Source organism: Drosophila tropicalis, unplaced genomic scaffold (assembly GCF_018151085.1).
Source record: "Drosophila tropicalis isolate 14030-0801.00 unplaced genomic scaffold, ASM1815108v1 contig_4, whole genome shotgun sequence".
In the NCBI taxonomy this organism is placed as follows: Eukaryota; Metazoa; Arthropoda; class Insecta; order Diptera; family Drosophilidae; genus Drosophila; species Drosophila tropicalis.
The window spans coordinates 1,887,949-1,915,310 of NW_027172862.1; the positions used below are offsets into that span (position 1 = coordinate 1,887,949).

Sequence of the window (27,362 nt, forward strand, 5' to 3'; positions counted from 1 at the left end):
CGGTTTCTTTTCCATATAATTTTTTTCAGTAAAATGAGTTCATTTAAACAATTTTGTAAATTTGTTGTTATTTTATGATGTTTATTTGTTTGTTGTTGTTGTTGTTGTCAATAGTCAAGCTAAATCATATATTCACATTATTTATTCATATATGTATGTATGTATGTATAATCCATATACAAAAAAAGGTTTTTTTCTTCTTTATATTATTTTGCTTTCAATTATTGCTGCTAAAAATTGTGTGTGTTTACTTAAATTTTGATATATGCATATGGTGTATGTAACTGTGTGTGTGTGTGTGTGTATGGGTGTATCTGTGCTACGATTTCTACTGCTGCTGCTCCAACATACGAAACCAAACCTAATAGAAAAAAAAAACTTAAAGTTCAGAAATAAATGTAATTACAAAAAGTTTTCTGTTTGATCCATTCATATATCATCATCATCATCATCATCATTTCGATAGCATAACTTATATATTTAATAATATTACTTTTAATAATAATAATTGTAATAATAATAATAATAGCTTACATAATACAATACAGAATGCAGTTTTACAAGGAAACAAAAATAGAAGACAAAAAAGAAAAACAAAAGATTGCCAAAAGTTGTAAAGAGAATTGCAACCGTTTCTTTGTATTCTTTTTTTTTTGTGTTTTTAGTGAGAAAAGAAAATCCAAAATTTCTAATCTTATGATCTGCTGGGATCAATACAAATTTCTTAAATTCCCCCGCCGCCGTTCCAAACATTTAAAAACGTAATTAAAAATCAAAAGTGTTTTTGTTTGTTTTTGTTTTGTTTTGGGAATACTATTTTAGAAATATATATTTAAAGCTTACACATTTCCATAACCAAACTCAAGTTTCATTTCATACTAAATTTGGATTCTGATGAATATAACTAGCTTTCCCATACAATAAACAAATTCGATTTGTACGTATTTACATAAATTAATCAATTTTAATTATATTATTTATATTTGTTACGATTTGGTTGATAAACTTTCGTTTAATATAACTATTTATAATCGATTTCTCATATGTAGAATAGATGTTTTAGCTTTGGTTCTCCAGATTTTTGTCTATATATATATAAAATTTATAATTCTGCAATTTGGAACGTTTAGCTGCACCTCAAAAAAAAACCACACAAAAAAGAGGTTGAAAAATGTGTTGTTGTTTTTTTTGTTTTTTATGGAAATGGGACTGACTCTGACTATATAATCTAGATCGTTTAGGAATGATTGGCTCAAACGCGACTTTGCAGGGCTATAATCTAGGAAAATGTTTGGAACGGCAGGGAAAACGAAGGAATTTAAGCTTGACTAAATCCGCAGCATAACATAATTTAGTAGTTGTTGTTGTTGTTGTTTTTATCTATTGGTTTTTGTTCTAAATTGAAAACAATTGTTTCAAAAATGTTTTCATACATATTTCTTTCTTACTTTTTTTTTTTTTTTTTTTTTTGCGTATTTTTTTTTTGTTTTGTTTCATTTTTTTAGTTAGAAAATTACAAAAAATTGTGTTATTTTTTTTGTTTTTTTTTTTTTTTTTTTTTTTAGTTGTTTTTCTTTTTTATTCATTTTGAGTTTATGTTTTGTTTAATTCTTTGTTTAACTATTTATAAAAAGCTTTTCTGTGTGTGTGTGTGTGTGTGAGTTGTAAACATTTTGCTATTATTTATTTATGAAAAACAGAAAAGAGAGAAAAAAAAGAGAAATGTTTTCTTTTTCTTTAACGTGAAATTTGCAAAATTTGTTTATGGTTCTAATATTGATCGTATATGTGATCTATATATATATATATATATATATTGTGGTAAAGCAACAAAAATTAAAGCAAAACTTATTCAAGTGGTGCACACGAATGGGACTAAAAAGGATTAAAAGTAAATCATAATTTTTATATATATATGTATGTATATATATGTATGTATGTATTTGTATTTTACACAATTGATTTATTAATTATTGAAATTGCAAGCAAAAATTATGAATGTTGATTTTAAGTTAGGTTTAGATTTCAATTAAATATTATTAATTAAACATAACTTTTTCTGTTCTTCTGTTCTGTTGGTTTTTGTGTTTTGTTTGTTTTGTTGATTGGTATCATATATATCTATATATATATATATATATATATATCTGGCCGTAGCTTATGTTGCATGCCACTTGTTGCAGTCGTTTCAATTGTTGTTGTTGTTGTTATTATTAAATTTTTCTTGCTGCTGCAGTTATCGTTGTTGTTGTTGTCGTTATTGTTGTATCTTCTCCTTGTCCATCATCATCTTCTGGTCTATTATCTCCTCCTCCTTCTTCTACAGCAATTGGCAGCAATGAGAATTGGGCTTCGGCGGCTGTTTCACGTCCGTCTGACGTTGTTTTTTGCGTGATGAAATATCCCTGATTAGATCATAAAATACCTAAGCAAAAAAAAACAGAGAGAGAAAATATATAAGTAAAGTTCTATTCATCATAATATAAAATTTCTTATTTTTCTCTTTTCATATCCTTGCATTCATAATTTTCATTTTCTTTTTTTCAGTCAGTCATTAATAATAAGTATATAAATTCTTGATCAGTCAGTTTCAAAAGTAATCAACAAGACCAAATTTCATCCTTTTATTACATTGATCTGAAACAGTTTCGTTAAATCGATAAACCCATCAAAGTTTCGATTAAAAAAACCAAAAAAAAAACTAATCGTTTTTAGAACATTGATTTAGGTTGGGAATAAACCATTTATTAAACTTAATTAACTTAACAAATAAACAGTATTTAAGTCTTAGAGGATTAACCATATCGGACAAGTTTTAAGTCTTCAAGGATATAAAAACAAAAACTTTTGGCAAGCCAAAATAAATCTTTTTTGATTTTTGTTGTTTTCGTGAGGGGGGTTAATTAGGGGAATTATAATAATATATATAGTATATAATATATTTTTGTTATTATTATAATAATAATTTGTTTGCTACAAAAATTTTGAAAATGTCTAAAATAAACCAACCGAAAGCAAAATAATTTCACATTCACCATTAAAATAAATATATATATATGTATATATTTATGTATATTTTTATATGTATGTATAGAGAAGAAAGGAAATGAATGATCCGAAATTAATTGAAACGAAATCTCAAAACCAAAACCAAATCAATTCAATAAGTTTTTTTTTTTCTCTTTTTCCCTTTTATGTGTTTGTTAGTTGTTTATGTCCATGTGTGTGTGTGTGTGTTGTTGTTGGGTGCTTGCATGTGTGTTAGAAATTAGTTGCTTATTATTGTTTATGCTCCATTATAAAAGCTAGAAAATCTGAGAATTCCTTTCAAAAATTTCGTATAGACCAAATTCTAAAATGAAAAAGTATTAAATTGTGTTAACTATTCAAAATGGAATTAATTAATAATTTTTTTCAGAATTTTTCTATAACTTTATAAGTTGTTTGTCTTAATCTGCTCTCTAAGTCTATTTAGAAATAAATATTTATTAGGTATTAGATAGATTCATTGTTTGTTTGTTAAATATTTGAAATAAGCAGTGAAACCTCATGGTAAGGAACTTTGTTTTAAGCAAAGAACTCAATATTAAGAATTTTATATACCAAGTAATAATCAATAGATAAAGAATCATCTGAGTTTACTTGGAATCAAGTGAGTTTATGTTTGTTATATGCTGGTTGTACTGTACTATTTCCCTCCCCCATTGCATTCTGCCCTAATTTCCAACTGATTTTAAAGCTTAAGAACTTGGATTAGTCCGTTAGTTAGGCATAATTGATTTTGTTTTTGCTTTTGCTTTTGTTTTAATCAAAGAAATCAAATACAAAATGCAAAATTAAACATTTATGATTAGGTTGTTATGTATTAATATGTACATACATATATAAAAAAAAAAAGGTATTAAGTAAGCGGGCAACTAAACATAACTAAAGCTATTAACATTAGAAAGTGCTCAGTGAAAAGAAAAGTAGGAAACTCATGAGGGCTAGAACCACAAAGGAAGTTAGGTAAGCGCTAAGGGTTAATACTCTAAGACAGGCAAAAAGGAGTTAGAGTTAAAAGAAGATTCAAACAAAACGAAATCAGAGAAAGAGAGAGAGAGAGATAGAGTGTGTATTATAATTGGTTTTGTTGTTGTTGTTGTTTATGCACCTAATGCCTAAAGTAGGGTACACTTAAGTCTCCGCTTCTTGCATCTATCTTTAGCACGCCCGCTTGTAGCTTTTGAATCTTCGGTTTTTCGTGATCTTATTTCGCGCATCAAATCAAAAAATACCTGTAATTAATTGTTTGGATGGGGGGGATTAAAAGTATACATATATATATATATTTTGTTTGAGAACGATAGAGATAGATAGTTAAATGTATAATATGTAAGTGTGTATGTGTGTGTGTGTGTGTGTGTGTGTGTGTGTGTTTATGCTAGCTAATTAGAAAGTGGGTGAAATGCATAGGAGCCTTTTATTTGTTGTGTTTTGTTTTTGCTTTGTTATTAAAATCGAAAATCATAGAAATAATAAATTTGAAATCAAAAATCAATAGAAAAATTCATAAGCAACAATTGACAATTCATTGCGCGGCAAAGTAGGCTATAAATTTGCGGTGCTAGCTTGTTACTTCTGCTTGTGTAGGTGTGGGTTTGTTTTTATTGTGTGTCATAGTGTTGGAAAACCATCTAGCTAGTACAATCTTATCGTTAATGCCATTTTGTTTAATTTTCCAGAGAATAGTAAAGTTGGAAAAGTTTATTAACTGTTGACTTAAGAGCTACTCGATTGTATTTCAGTGTAGATAGTGAAAACGATGGCAAATCTAGATCTAAAATCGTATTCCAGTGTTGGTAAATGCATTGCCTTGGCACACTTAGTTTGCACAGTGTGTTTATCTTGTTTCTGTTTAATAAACTCTAAATGGACACATTTGAATCACTATAATTTTAAGACTATTTGGTTTTAATAAACTATATTTTGAAAAATAAAGAAGTAATTGCTTTTGTAGAGTGTTGTGAGTGAACAATTTAAAGAGCAAGTAGTCCCCGAAATGTAACATCTGACAATCAACACTATTTCGAAATCGGAAAGTTCTTTTCAGCCGTTAACATCTATTTTGAGCTATAGTCTCGCTTAAAATATAATTTATTTCTATCAATTACAGAAAAACATGGCCAAAGTACTCCTTAGTACTCATGATTCCTTTCCGTAGAAACCAAATTTATGTAGCTCAAGCGTATTTTAAGGACTAGTAGGAGAACTTAAGTAAGCATTTATGAATTATATATTTGATTGATATATTATCAATTTATATTTAGAATTGAATACATTCACTTCCTTTTATGAACGTTTATCTTTAGTTTAATTTATCATTCTTTGTCCAGATAAATACTTTTACAATTCACCGTTTGTCAACACTGGTTTTCAAATAAAACCATTTACAACATTTTGACATTGTCTAAAAATCAAATCTTAATTAGTTAATTTAAATATTTCTCATCAATGTGCTTTAATTTCGTGACAACATTATTATTATTCACATATGGTTAACAGAAACTTGATTTATCGATTTATTTCGATATTTTTACTATATTTAGCTTTTTTATATATGTAATATCGTAATAACTAGGATTAAGCCTGTTAACAGATTTGAAAACTATTCGAGTAGAGGTTTATTAGAGACTAAACTTATGCATAAGAATATTCGCTGCAGCGCAGGCAGCGAGAATAAGAACGTAAAGCAGAAATGAAAGAATGTCCGTTACAATTCACAGATCGGATCATTCTAGAATAATATGAAAGAGATAGACATACTGCGGTGGTTATATACATATTTTAACACTCCTTCTCAACGCGAAGTCTATCTTGTACAAAAATTATTTTAATCCCAACATTTCTGTAAACTTTACATGTTTGACCTTACATAAGTTCTTTGTTAATATATCTGAGGTCATACTATCTGTGGGAATGTATTTGATATCTATTACATTTTCTTTATACATTTCCCTTACAAAATGATATTTTATTTCAATATGCTTGCTACGTGAATGAAATTTAGCATCTTTAGCAAGACATTGTGCGCTCTGGTTGTCACTATAAATTATCAGCTTCGCCATCGGCCCGAATCCCATCTCGTTGATCAGCTTTCTGATGTATATCGCTTCTTTGGCTGCTGTAGAAAGTGCTACGTACTCGGCCTCCGTGCTACTGAGGGCAACCAGATTTTGCTTCTTTGATTCCCATGACACCGCCGCTCCAGCAATAAGGAATGACCAACCAGTGAACGACTTCCGATCGTTGCAATCGCCAGCCCAGTCCGCATCAACAAAACAGTGGATAGGAACACCAGTTTTGCTATAATGGAGTCTCACATCTGAGGTACCTCTTAGATATCTCAATACCCTCTTGGCTGCAACCTCATGTTCCTTGTGCGGATCTGAATTTCTCTGCGCCAATTTAGCCACAGAGTGTATTATATCTGGCCGTGTAGTCAACGCCAAATACAATAACGAACCAATGAGTGATTGATAGCGTGTCTTGTCCACCTGACCGCAATCATCGCTATCGCACTTCGTCTGGAACCCAACCTCTAGAGGAGTCGCGTTCGGCTTGCAGTCCTGCATACCATATTCATGCAACAAGCCTTCGATGTACTGCTTGTGGCCTATGGAGACATTGCCAGTCTTGCCATCTCGCTCGATTTCCATCCCCAAAAAATGATGGAGTTCACCGCCGTCGACCACATCAAATTCGTTTGATATGAGCTGCTTTATGTAGGCCACGTCGTCTTTTCTGGTACATGCAAGTATAAAATCGTCAACATATACAACAATAATAGATAAATACCCATTGACTTTGCTCGTGTATATACACGGTTCGCTTGCACACGGAACGAAACCAATCTTCAAAAGAACGCTATCCAACTTTTGGTTCCACTCACGCCCACTCTGTTTCAAGCCGTACAACGATTTATGTAGCTTGAGTACACGCTTGGGATGATCAGTATCGACAAAACCTTCAGGTTGTCGCATATAAACGTCATCTTGTAGCTCACTATTGAGGTATGCTGCAGAGACATCCATCTGGTGCAAGTGCATCTCGTGCTCCACCGCCAACGCAATCACCAGTCTGATTGAGGAATAACGTGCAACCGGGGAAAAAGTTTCCTTGTAGTTAATTCCATATTGTTGACCACACCCTTTTGCGACCAATCTTGCCTTGAAGCGCTGAACTTTGCCACTCTCATCTCGTTTGGTGGTAAAAACCCATTTACAACCGATAACCTTTTTGTTTGCAGGAAGATCAACCAAACTCCATGTCCTAATGTTTTCTAGGTTGTCATACTCCTTCTGCATTGCTGATTTCCAGTTTTCCGACTGCTCTGACTTAAATGCCTCATTTATACAGGTAGGAACAATGACGTCTTTCGCATCTAGTACATTCAGCATATTGTACTCTCTTCGTGGACGACCAGCACGCCCAGTGCGAACAATCTTTGGTCTCCCTGGCCCTCTTCGGGTATATGGTTGCTCCTCCTCAGCATTTTCTTCGTCACCACTTTGCTCATCAACAATTGGAATTTGCTGCTCCACAGATTTTTCTTGGATTTCATCATTATGCTCGCAATCAAGTTTTTCACTTGGCTGAAAGATTACCACATCTGACTCACATGATGATTCTCGACCGTGCTCCAACTCTTTCATGAACTTGTGCTCCAAAAACACGACATCTCGGGATACTACTACGGTCCTTTTGACAGGGTTGTAAAGACGATAAGCCTTGGCAGTCTCGGAGTAACCTACCAAAATATGCTGCTTCCCTTTCGCTGAAAACTTGTTCTTATGAGTTTTATCTAAAACAATAGCTTTCATACCAAATACTTTAAGATGAGATACGCTTGGCTTTTTCCCATACCAAACCTCGTATGGAGTATTGTCAGGCAAAGTTGCAGTTTCTGCTCTGTTCCGTAAATATGCAGCCGTCATTATCGCCTCTCCCCAAAAAGATTCGCCAACTCCAGCATGCACTATCATGCTTCGCGCCATCTCCACCGAGGTTCTATTTGCGCGCTCCGCCACACCATTTTGTTGTGGAGTGTGGGGAACAGTGAGTTGTCTTTTTATTCCATGACTCGATAAGAACTGTTCAAATACATCGCTCAGGTACTCGCGACCGTTGTCGCTTCGTATGGCTTTTATACGCTTACCCGTCTGATTTTCTGCTAGAATTTTGAAATCTTGGAATTTCTGGAAAATATCGCTCTTATTCTTTAACATGTATACCGATACATAACGCGATTTATCGTCTATGAAAGTTGCAAAATAGCGCGCACCACCTTGTGACGCTGTACGCATAGGTCCACAAATGTCTGTATGAATCAAGCCCAACAATTCCTTTGAGCGACTTTCCGAAAACTTCGGAAACTTCTTAACGCAAATTTTACTTTTTGCACACGTTTCACATACAAGGTCATTTGTACTACACACTCTAGCATTGAGACCATAGACCATATCCTGCTTAATCATTTTGTTCAAACTATCGAAATTTAAATGTCCGAATCGATCATGCCATTTCACCAGCTGATTTACATTTGCTTCTGCAGCAAAAACTGTTTTTGTTTTACTTTCAAACAAAAACAAACCGTTGTGTTTCTCTGCGATCATTAAATCACGATTGTTACTGTCTTTAACGAACACTTTGTTTTTGACAAAAATTACTCTTAAGCCATTTTCTGTTGCTTTTGATACCGAAATAAAGTTACATTGTAAGTCTTTTACATATAGCACGTCAACCAACTCGATCGTGATATTTTTGCATATTAGTTCCACTGTACCGCAACCTTCGGCTTCTATATAACTGTCGCCTGCTAACTTGATTTTCTCTTTGTGCTCACGCATACTCGTGAACATTGATTTGTCCGCACACAAATGAGCTGTAGCCCCGCTGTCTACACACCACGCATTTTTCGACAAACCGATTCGTGTTCCAGAAGTAGAGAGCACCGAAAAAGATTTTTTACTGTTCTTTTCGCTCGCGTTGTCTTTTCTCTCTTTCGAACTACACTTCGACGCGAAATGCCCGCGACGACCGCACAACCAACATTCAATGTTTTTTGGTTCTCTCATTGCTTTGTTCTTTTTACCGTTTTCTTGACGCGACGAATACATTTTATTCTCACTTTTCTCGGCTACTTCGCCAATCTTGCGTCTCTCTCCCTCTTCAAGCAATTTAATTTTTAGAGCGCTTAGCGATGGCAACGAGTCTCGCGTTTCTATGGCAACTACAAAATTTTCGAAATCATCACTTAAACTTGCCAACAAAATTATAACGAGCATTTCATCAGGCACTTGTTCCTGAATTTCACTTAACTTTTCTACGACATTAGAAAAATTATTCAAATGCTCTCGAATACTGTCTGTAGCCAACATTTTAGAATACAACAATTGCTTAAACAACTGTATTTTTCTAGCCGGACCGGAGGGCATGTGAATCGCGGACAACTTTGCCCATGCCTCGTTCGCGGTTTTACAATGTTTTATACCGTTGATCTGCGACGGACTTACGCACAACAAAATACTTGCGAGGGCTTTCTCGTCTTTACTGTCAAACAACTCCTTTTGTTCAGCCGTATCAGACGCCACTTTTTTTAACCGACCACATGTCACCGACCACAAATCAGAATGAATCAACAGACTTTTCATCTGTACTGACCATACACTATAATTTTCACCATCTAGTTTTTCGATTGAAAATTGTGTACTCATCTTGAACAAATTAGTTAATCACAAACTTTAATTAACAAAACGAATCTCTTACAAGTCTTTCCGACTAACCCGCACAGTTTTACTTTCTGCTGCCTGGGCCCATAACCTATTCGAGTAGAGGTTTATTAGAGACTAAACTTATGCATAAGAATATTCGCTGCAGCGCAGGCAGCGAGAATAAGAACGTAAAGCAGAAATGAAAGAATGTCCGTTACAATTCACAGATCGGATCATTCTAGAATAATATGAAAGAGATAGACATACTGCGGTGGTTATATACATATTTTAACAAAAACATTAGAAACATCTTTCTCAAATTTACTTGCCGATAATATAGTTCTAATGCTTGTTAATCGATATCTGTGTCTAGGATGACGATTTTTAGCTTTAATTTCGATAAGTTTTCATCGGAGATATGTGGAAATTGTGGAAAACAATAGAAAATTTTTGAAATCATCAGTCAGCTATTAAGTATGTATTTCGAACATTTAAACAATTGTTATACGAATGTGAATGGCATTATTTTTTTCAGTTTTCCAAATACTAGTAGTTTAATGAAAAGTAAATAGCTACCCAGATGAGAGACTTATATATCAGATCTTTTAATATTATCCAAATACTATATATGCTGTTATAACAGTTTTAATTTATGCAAATCTTTACTTCATGCTTGAAATACATTAAAATATTAGAAATGGTTAGCTCATATATTAATGATTCAAAATTATTGAAGAACTTCTTGATTGATTGATGATTCTTATAAATCAATGAACTTGAACAATTGTTGCATTTAATTTCGATTTGGTTTATTGACCCAATTGTTGTTCTTGTCAATGATTACATCATAAAATGAGTTGACAAAGCTCAATAACAATTATTGACTTATCTTTCATTCGTATGGCTTGTGAAGAGACCTTGAAATACACACACATACATATATATAGTAAATGTGTGTATGTGTTATCAAAACGCCCCTAGAACACTCATAGAAAACTCTTGATGACTTGAAAAATGAAATCATTTTATCAGCTAATTGGGTACAAAATCGTAATATAATACCCGCACATATTTTTAAAGTCAGTTAAATGCAAGCTCTAGATATGCTTGTATACGAATGATGCATACAAATGCTTATCAATAACACGTATAAGAAAAATACAAGAAAACAATAGTAACTTATAGAAAAAAAGAAGAAAAAAGAAATGAGAAACGAAGATCGATTTAAGAATTTTGTGCCATGGAAATTTGCTGCATTTGCAATGGTTTGTTTGTTTGTTTGTCTCAAGTTAATGGCCAATTGATAACTAAATGTCTTTAAGAGAGAGAGAGAGATCTCAAAGATGGGTATACATATTTTCTCAGAGAAGGCTACAGTCGCTCACATCTTGATGCAACACTACTTACCTTATCAACATTTTCGCGTGTCTTGGCCGAAGTCTCCACATAGGGCACCGACCATTGATGCGCCCTCAGCTGGCATTCGGATAGGGGAACCTTACGCTTGTCATTCAGATCGCATTTATTGCCCACAAGCAGAAATGGTATACTCTCGTCGTTTTTCACTCGCAGTATTTGTTCTCTGCAAAACAGAAAGAGACAGAGAGTGAGTTGGGTTAAGGCATTTTAATGATAAGCTTCTCTACTATCAAAAGTCAACGCAAGTTAAGTTAAGTCTAGTATATGCTGTTTGTTTTCTAGTTTTTGTCTCTCTGTGTGTGTATGTGTGTGTGTGTGTTAAGTGGGCACTCGAGTGATTCATAACATTGAAGTCAAAATAAACAGAATTCGCAATTCATATGAGAGGGCAGTTTTTGAAATTTCCAAGTGCTACTTTTTTGTCCCTCAAGATATTTTTTTATTTTGTATACATTGCTAAACTATTAAGGCTAAGGCTGGATAAGTATCAATTTCCGTTAAAATTTTGTAAAAAAAATGTTTTTTTCTTTTTTTAAATTTGTTGTTAAGTATTTGTAGCAGTTAAGAATTATTTTTAACGGCACAAATTTTCACATTTTCCACATTTAAAATATCAGAGACCATTAATATTCATAAATTATTATTCAGATTTTTATTTCTTTTATTATTATTTATATTATTTTCATTTTTTGTTACAGAATCTTCCAAACAAAAAACTTTTTCTTCCATCGGGTTTTTCATTAAAAAAGATTTACATGGATAAATAACTAATCTTCACTGATCTTTGAATGTAATTTTTTTTAAATGTAACGTTTAATGATTATGGTCTCTGGGTTATTTATGATAAAATCTAATTGTATTATAATTTTCAATTTGAAAGAATCAATAAAACTTAATTTTAACACATATTTGTTTTTATTTAAATTTTTTTATTGATATAAATAATATAAAAACATTTTTTAAATTTGTATATTTTTTTTAGTTTTTATTTTTTGTTTTAAATTTTATTTTTATATTTTTTATTTAATTCTTTTAATTTTTTTTTTTAATTTTTATAATTTTTTAAAATTTTTAAAAAATTGTATTATTTATTTAAATTATATAAAAACACTTTTTTAATTTGAATTTTTTTTTGTTTTTAAGTTTATTTAATTTTTTTTTTTTTAATTTTAATAATTTTTGATTTTATTTTAATATTTGTATTTTAAATTTGTATATTTTTTTTTTGATTTTTAAGAATTTTATATTGTATTTTATGGTATTATTATTTTTTTTTTAATTTTTACTATTTCTTTTATTTTTAAATTTAGTTCTAATTTTTTTTTTTTTTCATTATACCCTTGCAGAGGGTATTATAAAATTGGTCAGATGTTTGTAACGCACAGAAGGAGACGTTTCCGACCCCATAAAGTATATATATTCTTGATCAGCATGAGAAGCTAAGTCGATATAGCCATGTCCGTCTGTCCGTCTGTCCGTCTGTCCGTCGGTGCGTACGCGTTTTACTCAGCCATCTTAAGAGCTATCGGGATGAAATTTTTTTGGGAGCTTTTTTTTTACCCGGGTGAGATAAAGTATGAAAATCTTTGGGATCGGACTACTATATCATATAGCTCTGGAACAAAAATTTTTGCAAAAATTGGAGTATCCCCATGAAATTTACCAATATAATAGAATTTGATATAAAATCTCAGATCCCAAAATTTGACCCTGATCGGATAAATAGAACACAAGTTACAGTCTATATAAATCGGTTCAATCGCTGCCGGCAGCTCTGCTTGCTGCCTACTACGTCATCATCAAATCAACAGAGCACATGCATACACACACAGACGCAACGCTACATAAACTGTATGTGTATGCGTGCGTTGCTTTGCTTAGGGAATGAGGGAAGAAGAAGAACAAATTGTACATAGTATGAAGAGTAAAATTGTTTTGTTTGTATATTAATGAATTGAGTTGCAGAAAACAAATTTTGAAAATGTGAAATTATTATTGTCAAGGACTGCAAGGGTATATAAACTTCGGCATAGCCGAATTTAACTTCTTTGATATTTTTTATAATTTTTTTACCCCTGTTTTATTATAGTTTTATAATTGTTTGTTATTGGGTTTTAAGCGTTTTGTAATTCGGTACGAAAACGAGAGAAGACCAATAATTCAATTTATTTATGTTAAATTTCTTAAATCAAAATCAGTTTTGTTTATCGATGCAAAAAAAAAAAGAAGAAAATTAACTATCGATAGTTCTACCATTTGGTATGAAAAATGAATGCATTCTTTTTTTAGGTTTCCCCTTTGAACTTCTAACTTTCCCTCAAAATTTACATCTGTCCTTAAGCAGATGGTGGTTGGCAGGATCAGTGTTGCATGTTAAATTACAATTCAGTTGCCAAAGTTTTGAGAAATTTTCGAAATTGCCCTCGTATATGTTTGTGTTTGCTTAAGCTGTGAGGTGGTTCACACCCAGCTGCACACATGCTCCGCAAAGAGACACACGAGAAAGAGAGTGACAGTTCCTACTTGAAGCACTAACTACCATTTCCCCTAGCATGAAGCCCATATCCTGTGCGAATCAACTTCTTACTGCCAACTTTTCTTGTGGCCCAATGAACTGAACGAGGACGACTTCTATTCCAAAATGTGGGTTACTCACGCGTCATGAGGGCATGAGGGTTAGTCAATGAGTGAATGAGCCAGGTGGTTAAACCCAAATGATTCATAAGGGGTGGTGACTATGACTATTGTTTATGATTAGACACAAGTTTATGGCCCGCTTCTTCTCCTACGCCTCCTCCTCCGACGACGAGTAACCAATCAAACAAGTCATATACAAACATTTCAAATGCATTCACATGATAAGGAAATGCCAAAAATTAATTTGTCTAATTGATATTGAGAATATGTGATGTCTTTTGAGTTTGGGGCCACTCCCTTGAAAATAGTTTTACTTGTCTCTCTGTGTGTGTGTGTGTGTATCTGTGTATAATCCTTCCATGACTTTACGCTATGAATTGTGCTTAATTAGACGTAGGCGTAGGCGTGGGCGTGGGCGTAGACACTCACCTAAATTCCTGAGTGGCCTGGAAGCTTTCATCATCTGTGATTGAGAACACACAGAGAAAACCTTCGCCACTGCGAAAATAATTATCTCTGATGGCGGCATAATCCTCTTGGCCAGCTGTGTCAAGTATATCTATTTGTACTTCCTCACCATCTAGCACAACCTAAAGTAAAAATAATAATTATTATTATAACATTCATATTGGATTCAAATGATATATGTAGTAAGTCGTGTATTTCCAAGCAAATCAAACCTTTTTCCTATAGCTATCGGCCTTGGTGGGTTCATAATCCTCAACAAATTCATCGTACATGAATTGCAATGTGAGTGCCGATTTACCAACGCCACCGCTGCCCACCATAATGACCTTGTGTAATGCCGGTCCGGCTGTCGGTTTTTTACTCATGATGATGTTTTAGCAGATGATCCTTCTTATCGTTACAAGAGTTCTAATACAGTCCAATGGGATGGATATTGGATGGATGGTTGGATGGATGCAACAACAAAATGCCTGCAAAAGAATACATCAATTTCAAGTTAAGTTCATGTGGAGGTTACTGTAAGTTGTTGCCCCCGCTTAAATCGATATAAACTGAGGTATACATTAATTTAATACGGTTCTTGTTTTGTTTTTGCACAGCTGCTGAAAATCGTAGCACAAAGTTGGGGAATGAAACCGATCAATGTCAACATTATAATCGGAAAACTATACGAATTCTGTGACTATTTTAAAAATTAAATGTTAGAAATGTCAGGCGACACTCTTTCACTGTTATATTTGGTTACAAGGTTTTCTCTCTGTTGATGTACTATGAACACTAATTAATATTTGCTCTCCACTCTCTAATCTAGAGATTAAGATAATTGCCAACATACGATATGACTAAATTTAAGAAAACTTGTTGTAGAAATGTTTCCATATGATAAGGTTATTCATTTATCTCAAAAAGAGTTATAAAAAGACTTTATAGAAGGGTTAAATGATAACAATTTTTGATAGTAAGCTTTGCACAATCTGTTTTTCATTTCATTTAGTTGTAATTCTCAACAAGTTTTAGCAATGAACTTATTGGCATAAGGCTATTGGAATTCTGAAGCAAAGTCGAACTATATAAAGAATGGGTCTCTGTCTCTGGCTCTAGAGGGTAGCAAATGGACGTGACTAACTTAGAATACTCTGCTTCTTTCTTGTTGCTTAGCTACATGGCAGATACATATGTAGAGAGAAGTTGACATGTTCAAGTGTTTCGCCATGTTTCGCCCTTTTCCCTTTTTAGAAACAGAGGAAGAGACACACACGCACACAAAGAGAGAGAGAGAGAGAGAGATAGAGAGCAAAAGAAAACCTATGTATTTACTTGTTGTACTTCTTTTATGCCATTTTCTCTTTATTTCTTCTTCTTCTTCTTGTTTATATATGTATATATTTTGCCAAGTTATTATGCAACACAAAAAGCGTTAACTGACTTGACTGACTCGAGCCCCGCAAATGAAGCATAAAACGAAACAAGTTGAATGAACTTTTTACACATGCCAAACAACCAGAGAAAGGGGAAGGAAATGGAGGGTAAAATAGCATAATGCAGACCTAGCCAAAATGGTTTTACATATGTGTGTGTGTTGGCAATTAGCCTTTTGTGACCAATTGGAAATTTGGAATAGGCACACACACACACACACACACCTGAAGTCCATTTGCCAAAGTGACTCATTTAAAGACATTGACAACAAATTGAAATGGGAAAAAAGAAACAAAAAAAAAAAAAAACAAATTATTCACTTCAATTCACTTTACACACTTATCACCTCCTTTCCACTTCCCCTCCAGCCGATCACTTTTTCAACTTCACTTCGAGGTGAGTAATCGGGCGCAAAAGCTACCTGTCAATTAAACAAACTAAAAGAAAAAAATAAGCAAACAAAAACGTAACCAAACACAAACGTTACAAATATTTCGTTAATACATGGGCGTTGGCTAGTAAAAGAAATAGACCTAAGCTCTCGAGGAAAGAGACACCAATTAACCAAGTTGATCTGGAACACCTTATAGATGACAATCTTAAACTAAAGGAAATTTGTTAATCTTTAAGCTGGTTACCCCAGTTAAATTCGTTGGGGGAAAAGAGAAACAAACCAATCAGCCACACCATCATATCTTTTATCTACTACTATATAGATATGTCAACTTTTATTCCGACAACTGCTATCATTTTAATTTAATAATGTGTTAATTGTGCTGTCTGTTTTCGGTTTGGGGCACTGTGATTCAAAATCAATAACTGATCCACACAAGTTTTTTTCCCTTTTAATTGACTGTCCCTCAGCATGATTCTCTCGCGGCCTGGCAAGGCATGTCTCCAACAAAGAAATCAATTGATTGAATCATAACTAATAGATTGAACCATCTTCTTGAGGCTATCTTTTAGCCTCAGTGTTAAAAAAGCTTATCTCTGATGTAATTGTTATCCCATTCAATCAAAAATGTATAGAATTAGAGATTAATAAGTTAATTACTAATACTTAGTTTGTTCATGATCGCATAAGAAGCAAAAAAGAAGTTCTGACCAAAATTTTTCCTATGGCAGCTATGTGTATGATATAATCCTTCGATCTTGATGACATTTGGCACAATTGTTAATACATATATGTATTTAACTAACAAATATTGATAAAAGTTATGATTTTTTACTGTTCCTTCCCATGTGGGCTTTATGACAAATATTAGTCTTCATAGAAGTCGAAATCGGAAAAAAGCAAAATTATTTTTTGGTTTCTGACCGATCATTTCTATGGGAGCTATAGGTATAATATAGTGTACTGATCCGCAGAATCCAAGATAAACTGTTAATATAAGCCCACAACATTGCCAAAGAATCAATTTTAAATGCATTAATAGATTTCATCTAAACTGACCACTGTGCAAGGCTACACAAGTCCCTCCTCCTTTACTTTCATATATATATATATACACACACACACTCACATTAAAAACCAGAATGACTACAAACACAGTAAAGTTTTGTTAAAATGGGGAAAAGTTACTCATACGCAACACGTTACTCATACGCAATGTGGTGCAACAAATTGATGGGAATTGTTTGTGTCTGTGATTTGTGATTTGTGGTGAAACAGGAAAAGAGATTGAAAAATTAATTGCAAACTTGAAAAGTTTTCGTTTCGTTCCTTTTCGTTCCTCACTTACAATCAGCTTCAATTTACTATAAATGAAATTATTTGCTCAAAAGTAGAAAAAATAAAAATAAAAAGAATAAGCAAAGTAGAAATCAATTTCGATTATCTTTAGCCTGCTATTCTTACTATATAGTAAGTGCTTCTAACTGTGCGTGTGTCTGTCTATGTGTGTGTGTGTGTGTGTATACAATTTGCTATACTCTTCTTGATCTAAATTTAATTATTGCTTCCATTTTTCTTCTTCTTTGTTTTGTTTGCGTGTATCTGTGTGTGTGGCGGTTTACTGTTGGTTGTGTTTCTTGGAATTTTTCGTGCAGCATTTGAAAAAAATTAGCAACTAAATTTTTAAATATTTGCTTTGCATTTTCATTTTCGGTGGTTTCTTTTTTATGACATGTGAATTTAATGCTTTTTATACCCATTGCAACTGAATGGGTATATTAGTTTATATCTAAAATATACACCCAAACAAACAAACCTTGGACTAAACCTAGGCTAGAGGGCGCGGCTGTGTGTTTAAGTTCTTGGCGTGTGCTTTAATAGATATTCTCAAGTTTCCTTTTTTTGAAAATTCTAGTAGATCCCTTCCCATTTAAATTGATAGGGTATCTAGAAGTCGGCACTTTGACATAATAAGCAGCTCAAATACACACAAAAATTACAGTCACACACACACACAAGCACTCACATTTGCTAATTAAATAGAACAAAACAAAACAAAAACCAAAAAAAAAAAATCAACGAATCTGAAATGAAAAATAGAAAATGTACAAACAATTGTTTTTAGATTTTCTTTTCAAGTCGTCTTCCATTTTTGCCATTTGTTTAGTTTTTTGTTTGCGGAAATTCAAAAAACAAAAATGCTCTTTTTTATGTACAATATTTTGTTCTATTTGTTTTATATGTGACTAATGACGTCATGAGATGTTCAATCTAAAGATCACAGACGGCAGACCATATCTCCCCTTGATCAAATTGAGTAAGGAGTTAAAACTATTAAAACCCCATCTATCAATGGATTTTCCATTTCGTTTTTTTATTATTTTATTAGTTACTAACTTGATAAGATTACGAATGGCGGAAATAAACCCTCGATGCGAAGTACTCGGTGAGGTAATTGAACTATCGAAGAGCTACTTTCATCAATATCGACTATCAGATAAATGAATGATATTCGAATGGTCCTCCATTGCGCTGAGTTATCAATGATCCTTTCTCTGGGTTCAGTCAGAATACTGTTTTACTTGGCAAAATTGAGACAAAAGTGAAAAAAAAAATTTGCAAATTCTTTGGTTTTCAATTTCAATTTATTGTATAAATCTATAAGTTCCATATATCGTTCGAAAGAAGCAGCAGACCAAATAAAATTTCTAAAATTTACTGTTCTTTCTCATTCATTGTTTCAGTTTTCTTTGTCAATGGGAAAATTTTCAATGTTGCCTTTGATAAATATCATTAACCGTGTCAATTGATAGAACCTTCTTTTGGGTATAAAAACAGATGCGATCGGCATGTTCAAAAACGTTGTGATCAATGTCGGATTCAAGTGTTGGACTAAATAGCGGATAATTACTCAATTAAAAAAGGCAAATCGCTTTCCTTTTCCAAATCAGAAGCTCTACTTATCTTGAATGGCTTCGAAAAGATCCTAAAATCTAGAATTTGTTTTTTTCTTCCACCGTTATCGAAGAGATAGACAAGCTTCGAAAAGACAGAGAGAAAAGAGACAAAGGAGTATCTTATAAAGGAATTAATGTTTCATCGAAAAGGTCCTGATGGATAGAAACGTAGACTCAAGAAAAGAACTTATCGTCACTCGACTCTTTTTCTAGTTCCAGTTTCCAGTTTTCGGAAGAGAAAGAAGTGTTGGAAGAGTATCTCGTTAAGCAATCGAAATTCAACCAAAATGACCCATAAAGTAATACATTTGATACATTGAATGAATTTTCTTTTGTTTTTCTTCTTCTTTTCTTGCTGGTCATTAAATTTTGCTAAATTTATAAGCCATTTTATGAAAGCATTAAATTCGTTTAGGTTTTCCATTTCATTGAACCTTGAGAATAAACACACACACACACATACACGTGTTGGTATTTGTAGCTTGTGTTTGCAATCAAAAAGAATTTATTCACATTATTTTTTCCCCTTTTTTGTTTTGGTTTTGCCAAAATCTACCAAAATCGACCGACTAAATTTGTTTAGTACAAGAGAGAAGTCGGCAGCGTTGGCGATTATATTTATTTGCTAGTAATTGATTTTAAACAGACATTTTCTTTTCGTTTTCGATCGTTCTATCTATCCATCTATCTATCTATCTTATGTATATTTTTCTTGCTCGCCTCGTTTGTCGATCGTTTTGAATGCTTTCTTTGCAAAGAGTTTTCTGGCTCCATTGGGGGGAGAAGCGGCCTTTCGTTTAATTTATTACTCATAATTTTTATTCTATTTGAACTTTTTTTTTTTTTTGGTTTTTATTCGGGGATTGAATACAACGAAGATGACGTCATCGTGTGCGTGTGTATGATGTTTAGTTTTTGGTTAGATATTATTACTTCTTCTTCTTCTTCGTCTCGCTCTATGTCTCTCTTCTTTTCTCTCTCCCTCTGTGTGTGTGTGTGTGTTGTTTTTGCCCAATGTGTGGGTGGTTACTCAAGCGTACCGCCAAAATATAACAATATAAAAACTAAAGGGGTTTCGCCTTCAAGTCAGTGTAACGACCTACAAATACCTATTAAACGAGCAATTGAGTCTGTGGCTCGTTTACTTAGTAACTTCGTTTCAATGACCTAAAATTAACTTATATGTACTTAAAGTTGATTAAAGTTTAGATCGACTCACTTAAGTAAAGGACAGAGGGATGGGGAGAGAGAGAGATGACAAGAGCTTCAACATCACGCTTTGCAAAAGAAATGCACTCTATGAGCGTCAACTACACAAAAAATTAAGTATCCAAAAAGTAACTTTCTCTATCCCAAAATGATATCAAAATGTTATCATTTTAGAAAGGTAATCGGTCCTGGATTTCCCCAAGCATCCGCCAATAGCCTTAATAAGCTTTAACTTTTTATACGTCTAGTTAGAGCTATATACAGATATAATTGTATCCCAACAGATTGAAACTTGGGTGTATAAAGTTTAATATCACAATTTATACTATGAAAAAGTTAATTAAAGTTTTTAACCGATCTATGGAAATTTGTGTCACAATGTTCCCCTTCAAAAAACCCAATCAATCTTGTTCTATCTCTAGTAGTAGCGTGTGGGCGACTCTAACAGACGAATTGGGCATAGTTTTACTGACTCGACAAACCATGCTGATCAGGAACCCATCTAGATCTTGAAAACATTTTCGAAGAGGGTCTTCTAATTGAAAAATTTTGATTTTCAGTATCGAAATTGTTCGACAACTTTAAAGAATCACTAGTTGGGAGTATAAAGAGCCAAAAAAAAAGGTACAAAGTTATGCGAAATACTGATCAGTTCATTTGAGGTATATTTACTCGTTATTGTGGGACTCGAATACCTTTTTTATAATACCTATAATACCCTCATCTGCAAGGGTATACAAACGAAAGGGGGAAAAAACCTAACCGTTATAATGGAAGTTAGTTCACATCGCACAACTTGTAAATCTTCCAACTTTTTAATGCAATTTGCCATTAGCATTATTCTGTATATAATGCCTTTTTTTCTGTTGTTGTTATTGTTTTTGTTTTTTTGCCTTGCTCTCGTTGGCATTGTGTCTTCTTCGTGTCTCCTAACAGTTTGTTTTGCCTCATCTTGCGTGTATGTGATGGCTGCTCGCAAAAAGAAAATTCAGTAAAATTCAAATCAAAGTTATGTACAACCAACTTTACCATTCCCTCGCACTCGTCCCGCCCCCTCTGCTTTCCTTTGCCTCTGCTAACTGTTTCGTATCCATTTTACATATAATTTTTCAGTTTATTCAAGTTTCATTCGGTTAACTAACTGACTGACTATATATCTACCTGTGGTTTCTGTATATTTGTTGGTTAGTCTAACCTTGACTATATTTCGTGGTTAGTTAGTCTGCTTACTCGATGTGAATTATGATACATCTTATAAATATTATATTGTATGTGTGTGTACTTGCATTTTATTAGATTTCCACCACAAATTTATTAAATATTTGCTTTAATAAGTGAAGCCTACTAAACCTAGTTTAGTCTCGTCACTAGATTTCAAATATTATTCTATTCCTCTGTTGCCAGGTTAAGACAACATTAATATTTTAAATATTCCTTTATCTCATCACAATTTTATCAGTCTACTTGGAAAAAATTCCTTTATCCCTTAATTTTTTAAATTTTCAGATGTATCACTTGGCATAAAACATAACTGGGATGGACTTTGTTTAATTTATATTAACAGTTTAGACGATAGATACTAAAAATATTTAACTTTAACAAAATTTCAAGTAAAATGCCAAACCCATTTGAAAATTTTGAAAAGTTCGAGCTTTAAAAAGAGGTGCTGATCATCTATGTATGTATCTGTCTGGGAGTTGATTGTATCAGAAACCGAGTTTGGAAACAGACAAACAGTAATTTGTCGCTTCGATTTAAGCAAAAAGTTTTTATATTTTTAAGTACTTGGAAGTAAATCTCTTAAAGAGAGAAATTGGATGAAAAATCTAAATAAAAAGTACTGAAAATATGATTTTTTAGTTAGCTGTTTGTATTCTTTCTTCCAACACTGTATACTAGTTTTCAATATGTTTTATTCAAGTCACTTTGTTAATGTTAAATTTGTGCTTCTCATTCAAAATTTTACTCATCATCGAATGTTGCGATGCTAATGCTAAATAGAGAGGGAGATCAACACCACGCCCACATAAAGAGATAATCAAGCTTAATCATCATCATTATAAAGAGTAAAACATAACACAACTTTGAAACAGTTTAAGCCAAGTTTTTAGAATCATTTTGGTGAAAAATTTCAAAGTTTTAAACAAATATTTTTACAATAATGAATCACTGGGAGCGGTGAGGCGGCACATTAAGACGCCTGCGTCAAAATTAGCTGCTGCGCAGTCGCCAACGACGCGTCGACGACGACGTCGACGATGATGATGATTATTTCAATGTCAAGTGGAATTCGTGAGCTATGAGATGAATAATGGTGACAGCCAAGTCAAGCGGCAAGCAGAAGCAGCTTTTTATTTATCATTTGAACTATTCACGTTTTGAAAATTCCAACATTTTTTTTTTTTTTTGTTACTACTTCTTAATGCTGGTTGCTTTATTTTTATAGTATTAGTGAGAAAGTTTTTGCGCTCTCAACTCAACTAAAAGTCAACTCGTTTTGTGTCCGTTAAAACTTTCTACGCACAACAAGTTCAAGGCAAGCCGGCAGCCTAAAAAAAACAACAACAACAACAACTAGTTGAATTTAACATGGAGATAAATTCAAGTACCAGATATATCTATTCACATACATCTTACTAACTATTCAATGTAAGTTTGCTTCATCTCAACCATGGATGGTTAAATCTGAGAAAACTCCATTCACACACAACAACAATGCTCTGCCTCCTCCTCCTCCAAGGGGGTTTGGGGCACCAAATGGGGGGAGGGAGTTGGTGATGGAGGGCAGAGGCATTGGGACTGCGGGGGAAGTGTTTCTTAATTAAATGCCCAAGCAAAGCCAACCACCATCTCGAAAGATAAAAGATCTCTTCACTCCATCTCTCTCTATCTCTCTAAAGGGGTTTTTCTCACTTGTGAGAACTGTGAAGAAATATTTTAAATTTGTAGCCTTAATATGGTTAGTTGATGAGGTAACAACTTAATCTCAAACACCTCTCAAAAGTGTGTATCTCTTACACATTTTGGTTTACATTGGGAGAGCATTTTCTTGGCTTTGGTTAGTGGTAATAAAGCTAAATATTTGCTAACACTATGCCAAAAAATTTTGTTAGTGTTGTAAAAGAGCAGAAAAAAGCGGACAAACTTATGTTTAGTTGGTAAGTACAGCAGAACCGAAACTATTCCAAAATTAGTTAGTGTTGGAAAACGGCAGAACAGATGACTAAACTTATGTATAAATTGAGGCATTGAGTGATCTTCTACTGATCCAACGTTGGCGAGATATTGTGGCTTGAAAACATATGACTAAAATGTGGCCAATTTTAGTTGTAATTTTGTTGTATACCTAAATTTGAACTCCATCAAACAAAGCACGTAGAAATTGATTGAAATATAATGTCTTCCGTGTTAATCGCAACATTCTTTCTCCTCCACTTTATATCAGATAATCGACGTTCTAATGTAGCAAATTTCAGATGAATTTGTTTGTATTCGAATATACTTAGGTACTCGTTAACAGGTATCCAGAGTAAACAAAGTCTATTTGAAGTCTCTATCAATTTCCTTGCAATGTCGTTCTTGAGAATTTTGTGTATATGTATTTATGTATATTTCTTGAGAAAACGAAAAAGATCATTTGTTGTGGTAAAATTTCTTGTAATTAAGTTACTAGATTCATTATTCTCGAATGACAAAAAGAATTTGAAGTATTAAAGTAGTTCTTATTTCAGTAATCTCTTTCGCCCTCTCTCTGTCTCTCACTCTCTTTGGGTAAAGTATATTCCCATTTCTCCTACACCTTTGCCTGCCTCCCTTTTTTCCCATGGTTGCTTTTTAAATTGTTTGTCATTATAAAATGAAATTAGAGCAAATCGCAGTCTGATGGCTATAAATTAGGCTAAGTTGCTGTTTCTTAAACTCTTTTTTTTTTTGCGTTTACGTTTTCTGTTTTCTGTTTGCCGAATTGTGTCATTCTGATCATTATCATGTTGAGAAAGAAGCAAGTTAGCGAGAGATAGATGAAAAATAAGCCATAAATGCAAACATAAAACATGGCAAAAAAAAAAAAAAACAAAAATTAAAAATCGATGAACTCAATAAGCGTATTGGGAGAGATGGAGGAGGAGGTGGAGGCTGGTGGTGGTGATTTGGCCCCCCTATGCTGGGGCTTGAAGAACCAAGAACCCCAAAGTTGATTTTGTATGGTTTAATGATTGTTGCGTCGACAGGCACCGTTAACGCCCCATGGCAACAGAATATTATTATTAATTATAATCATAATATTAGCAACTTAAACTAAAATTCTTGACTCACTTCTAATAATAGAAACAAGTTCAAGTTCTTAAGCTAGATCAACAAATATAGTTCTAATATAATTTTAGCCTTCATTAAATTAATTGCATCATCTTCTTTTATTATTCTCTCTCTCTTTCTGTGAACATGAACTTGAACTTGTTAGGGGCGGTGAGAGAGAAAGAAATGGGGGGTGGGATGGAATTTATAATGCAAATCAACTAAATTTATCTTTAATTTTCGCGACCCCATTTTAAATTGTGTCACGTTTGAAATTTTTAACGGAATGATTTATATGTAAAGCGTAAAATTGACACGTAAATGTCACGATGAGATGAGATATCAAGATCAAAATACAGAAGTGATGAGACGGGAGAGGGAGAGGGCGGCTTTGGTTGGTCGTTTTACTGGGAACGAATGTTAAATTGGTTTACACAAATTGTGTGAAACGGATGTGAGATGAGATGAGAACAACAACAACAATAAAGAGAAACACAATTTGACATAAAGTGTGACCGTATATACCAAAAAAGAGGAATCCATTGTTTCTAAAAGAACAAACTGATTAATCATACTTTATACTTGACTCTCTTTTTTGCGTTATATATGCATATATTCAATGGACTAGCCTTTGTAAATGAATATCAGAAGTTTTTTGACAAATGAAAACACAAACTTCAATATTTGTTTTATCCTGGTTTTCTTTTATCGTTGTTTTAAATTAAAGTTAATGGAAAACATCCGAAATTCCCATTCTGTGGATTCCTAATTAAATCGATATAACAATTTTTGTAAAAACGATCTACATATTCATGGAATATCATCGATTTCAAATACATATTTTTGAATATTATTATCCTGTTTGTTGTGTTAATACGAAAGTGTTTTGATTTCAGTTAACATTATAACGTTGTATTTTATTTCATTATTCGAATCTATCCTAAATTTAGAATAATTATAAAAGATTTGAAGCGCATTTAAAGCCTATAATCTTTTAAAAGATTACAATATTTTTGAGGCTTCAAAAATGTTGATAAAAAAAATGCACTAAAATGCATAAATTGACTTTAAAATTAGTAAAAATATTAAAATTAACTGCAGATTTATCTCAACGATTTTAGAGAGCACGTGAAAAAATAAATGATTAAGAACAAACAGCAATAGAAAGGCGAGAGAGAGAGAGGACAATGAGCCAAAGTCAGGTGGACAAGGGCGCAGGAATAAGTAAGAAGTAGGAATGCAATTGAATGGAATTCGCACAGCAGAGAGAGAGAGAGAGGTTGAGAGTAACGGAATAAGGTCAAGCGGGGTGCGGCAAAAAAAAAAAAAGAAGAAATATTTCCGCTGATAATCAACTGTCGCTGTCGCGTCATTGATAAAAGCTTTACGTTGTTGTTGCTCTTTTGGTGTGCTTTCATTACTGTTGAATTTAAATAATTTACTACAACATAAAAAAAAAAAGAAAAAACAGCACAAATTTCACTTTTTCCTTTTGCATTCCGTTATACATTTTAGAGTTTGCACTCTAAACAAGAAAGGCAAATAGAGACTGAGAGAGAGAGAGAAAGAGACAGAGACAATGAGATACATGGGAGGAGGCTGGCGCACTTTCTTTGCTGCTTCTGCCGACGGCAACGCCAATAGGTGGCAGACCCATTGTTGTTGTTGTTGTTATTGGCTGCCTTTTTGGCGGCTTTTACTATTTTGTTTATAAACCCATGACAACAATAAAAACACAAGCAAAAAATAAAAAAAAATACACAAGAACAACATTAATCGATAAGTTCCATACAGAATGGCACACTCACACACACCCATACATATAGTAGAATTTTTGCAGAACTGAAATATTTTTCTGACATAAATACATTTGTGAACAGCTAAAATTTTACCAAGTATGAACCAAAAAACAAGAATAAAAACCCAAAAGAAAAAATTAAAAATGCGTAATCACTTTTTTTCTCCTCTGGCCGCTTCTGGTGTGCCTTGCCGTTTCTTTTTGCGCTGTCTTTCTCGACTTTTTGCTCTTCCTTTTTGCGCTTTTGTCGTTTGTCTTCGTTGCTGTTGTTGTTGTTACTTCTGCTTGCTAACGGGATTCATACACAACACACACACAACAAATATACATACATCACAATTTCATATTTATGTGCACCAAAACAAAAAAATATACTACACTCTATCTTTTATTAATTTTATTTATTATGTTTCTGTTTGTTATCGCTAAGAATTTAATCGGAAAAAACACACTCAAAAGAAATTGTTTTTTTTTTTTTGTTCTGTTATTCGCTTTTCTTGCCGCACCCCGTAGCACTGACGCTCACGCACACCGCTCAACTGAGGTTTTAGTCGAGTGCGAGTAATAGTCCTAAGGGTGCGAGTAATAGTCCTAAGGGTGCGAGTAATAGTCCTAAGGGTGCGAGTAATAGTCCTAAAGGTGCGAGTAATAGTCCTAAGGGTACGAGTGTTTCTCTCGGTATTTTTCAGTATTTTTTGTGGTATTTTTTCCACTTCTTATTTTTCGCGCGAAATTTAATCAGTATTCAAGTTTCGTATGCCAATTTTAACTTTTGACTACGAAATGTGAAGTCAAAATATTGGAACAAAAGACAATTATATATCTGAATCACAGACTTAAAATTCGCATTCCCAAATTTCCATTAAGTAGGCCCAGTGTGCAGTGTCAGTGCAATACATTTGTAAAAATATGGACGTTTTACACGAATCTTTAAAACTCGGTGGCGATGCTCCATGTAGTTTAGAGGCAAATCCTTCTAATGGCAGTATCAATGGACCAGCCGTTGATGAAAATGC

At 33.2% G+C, this 27,362-nt stretch overlaps 1 protein-coding gene and 1 long non-coding RNA gene across 3 annotated transcripts; both read right to left on the bottom strand.

The window, feature by feature from the left end:
• Positions 1 to 60: 60 nt before the first annotated feature.
• Positions 61 to 26,872, bottom strand: Rala (Ras-like protein A). 2 transcript variants are annotated; one of them, XM_068285143.1, is made up of 6 exons: positions 26,503 to 26,871; positions 14,489 to 14,746; positions 14,238 to 14,398; positions 11,160 to 11,334; positions 4,154 to 4,277; positions 61 to 2,425 (listed from the first exon to the last, which is right to left on the bottom strand). In XM_068285143.1, the coding sequence occupies exons 2-5, from the start codon at positions 14,639 to 14,641 to the stop codon at positions 4,161 to 4,163; spliced, it is 606 nt and encodes a 201-aa protein (XP_068141244.1). In that variant the 5' UTR covers positions 14,642 to 14,746; positions 26,503 to 26,871; the 3' UTR covers positions 61 to 2,425; positions 4,154 to 4,160. The 2 variants fall into 2 exon arrangements, with proteins under 2 accessions (XP_068141244.1, XP_068141246.1); XM_068285145.1 differs by lacking the exon at positions 4,154 to 4,277 and having other exon boundaries at positions 26,503 to 26,872.
• LOC137573426 (uncharacterized) lies at positions 21,051 to 21,552 on the bottom strand. The gene is made up of 3 exons (XR_011031870.1): positions 21,417 to 21,552; positions 21,285 to 21,334; positions 21,051 to 21,224 (listed from the first exon to the last, which is right to left on the bottom strand). It is a non-coding gene; the product is annotated as an uncharacterized lncRNA (long non-coding RNA).
• Positions 26,873 to 27,362: the final 490 nt, after the last annotated feature.

Bases quoted from the DNA above. Each gene is read 5' to 3' on its own strand.
- Rala (XM_068285143.1), bottom strand. From the start codon at position 14,641: ATGAGTAAAAAACCGACAGCCGGACCGGCATTACACAAGGTCATTATG. The intron at 11,335-14,237 runs GTGAGTGTCTAC...TCTGTTTTGCAG, and splicing joins CAGGCCACTCAGGAATTTAG to AGAACAAATACTGCGAGTGA. The intron at 4,278-11,159 runs GTAAGTAGTGTT...AATTAATTACAG, and splicing joins CACGCGAAAATGTTGATAAG to GTATTTTTTGATTTGATGCG.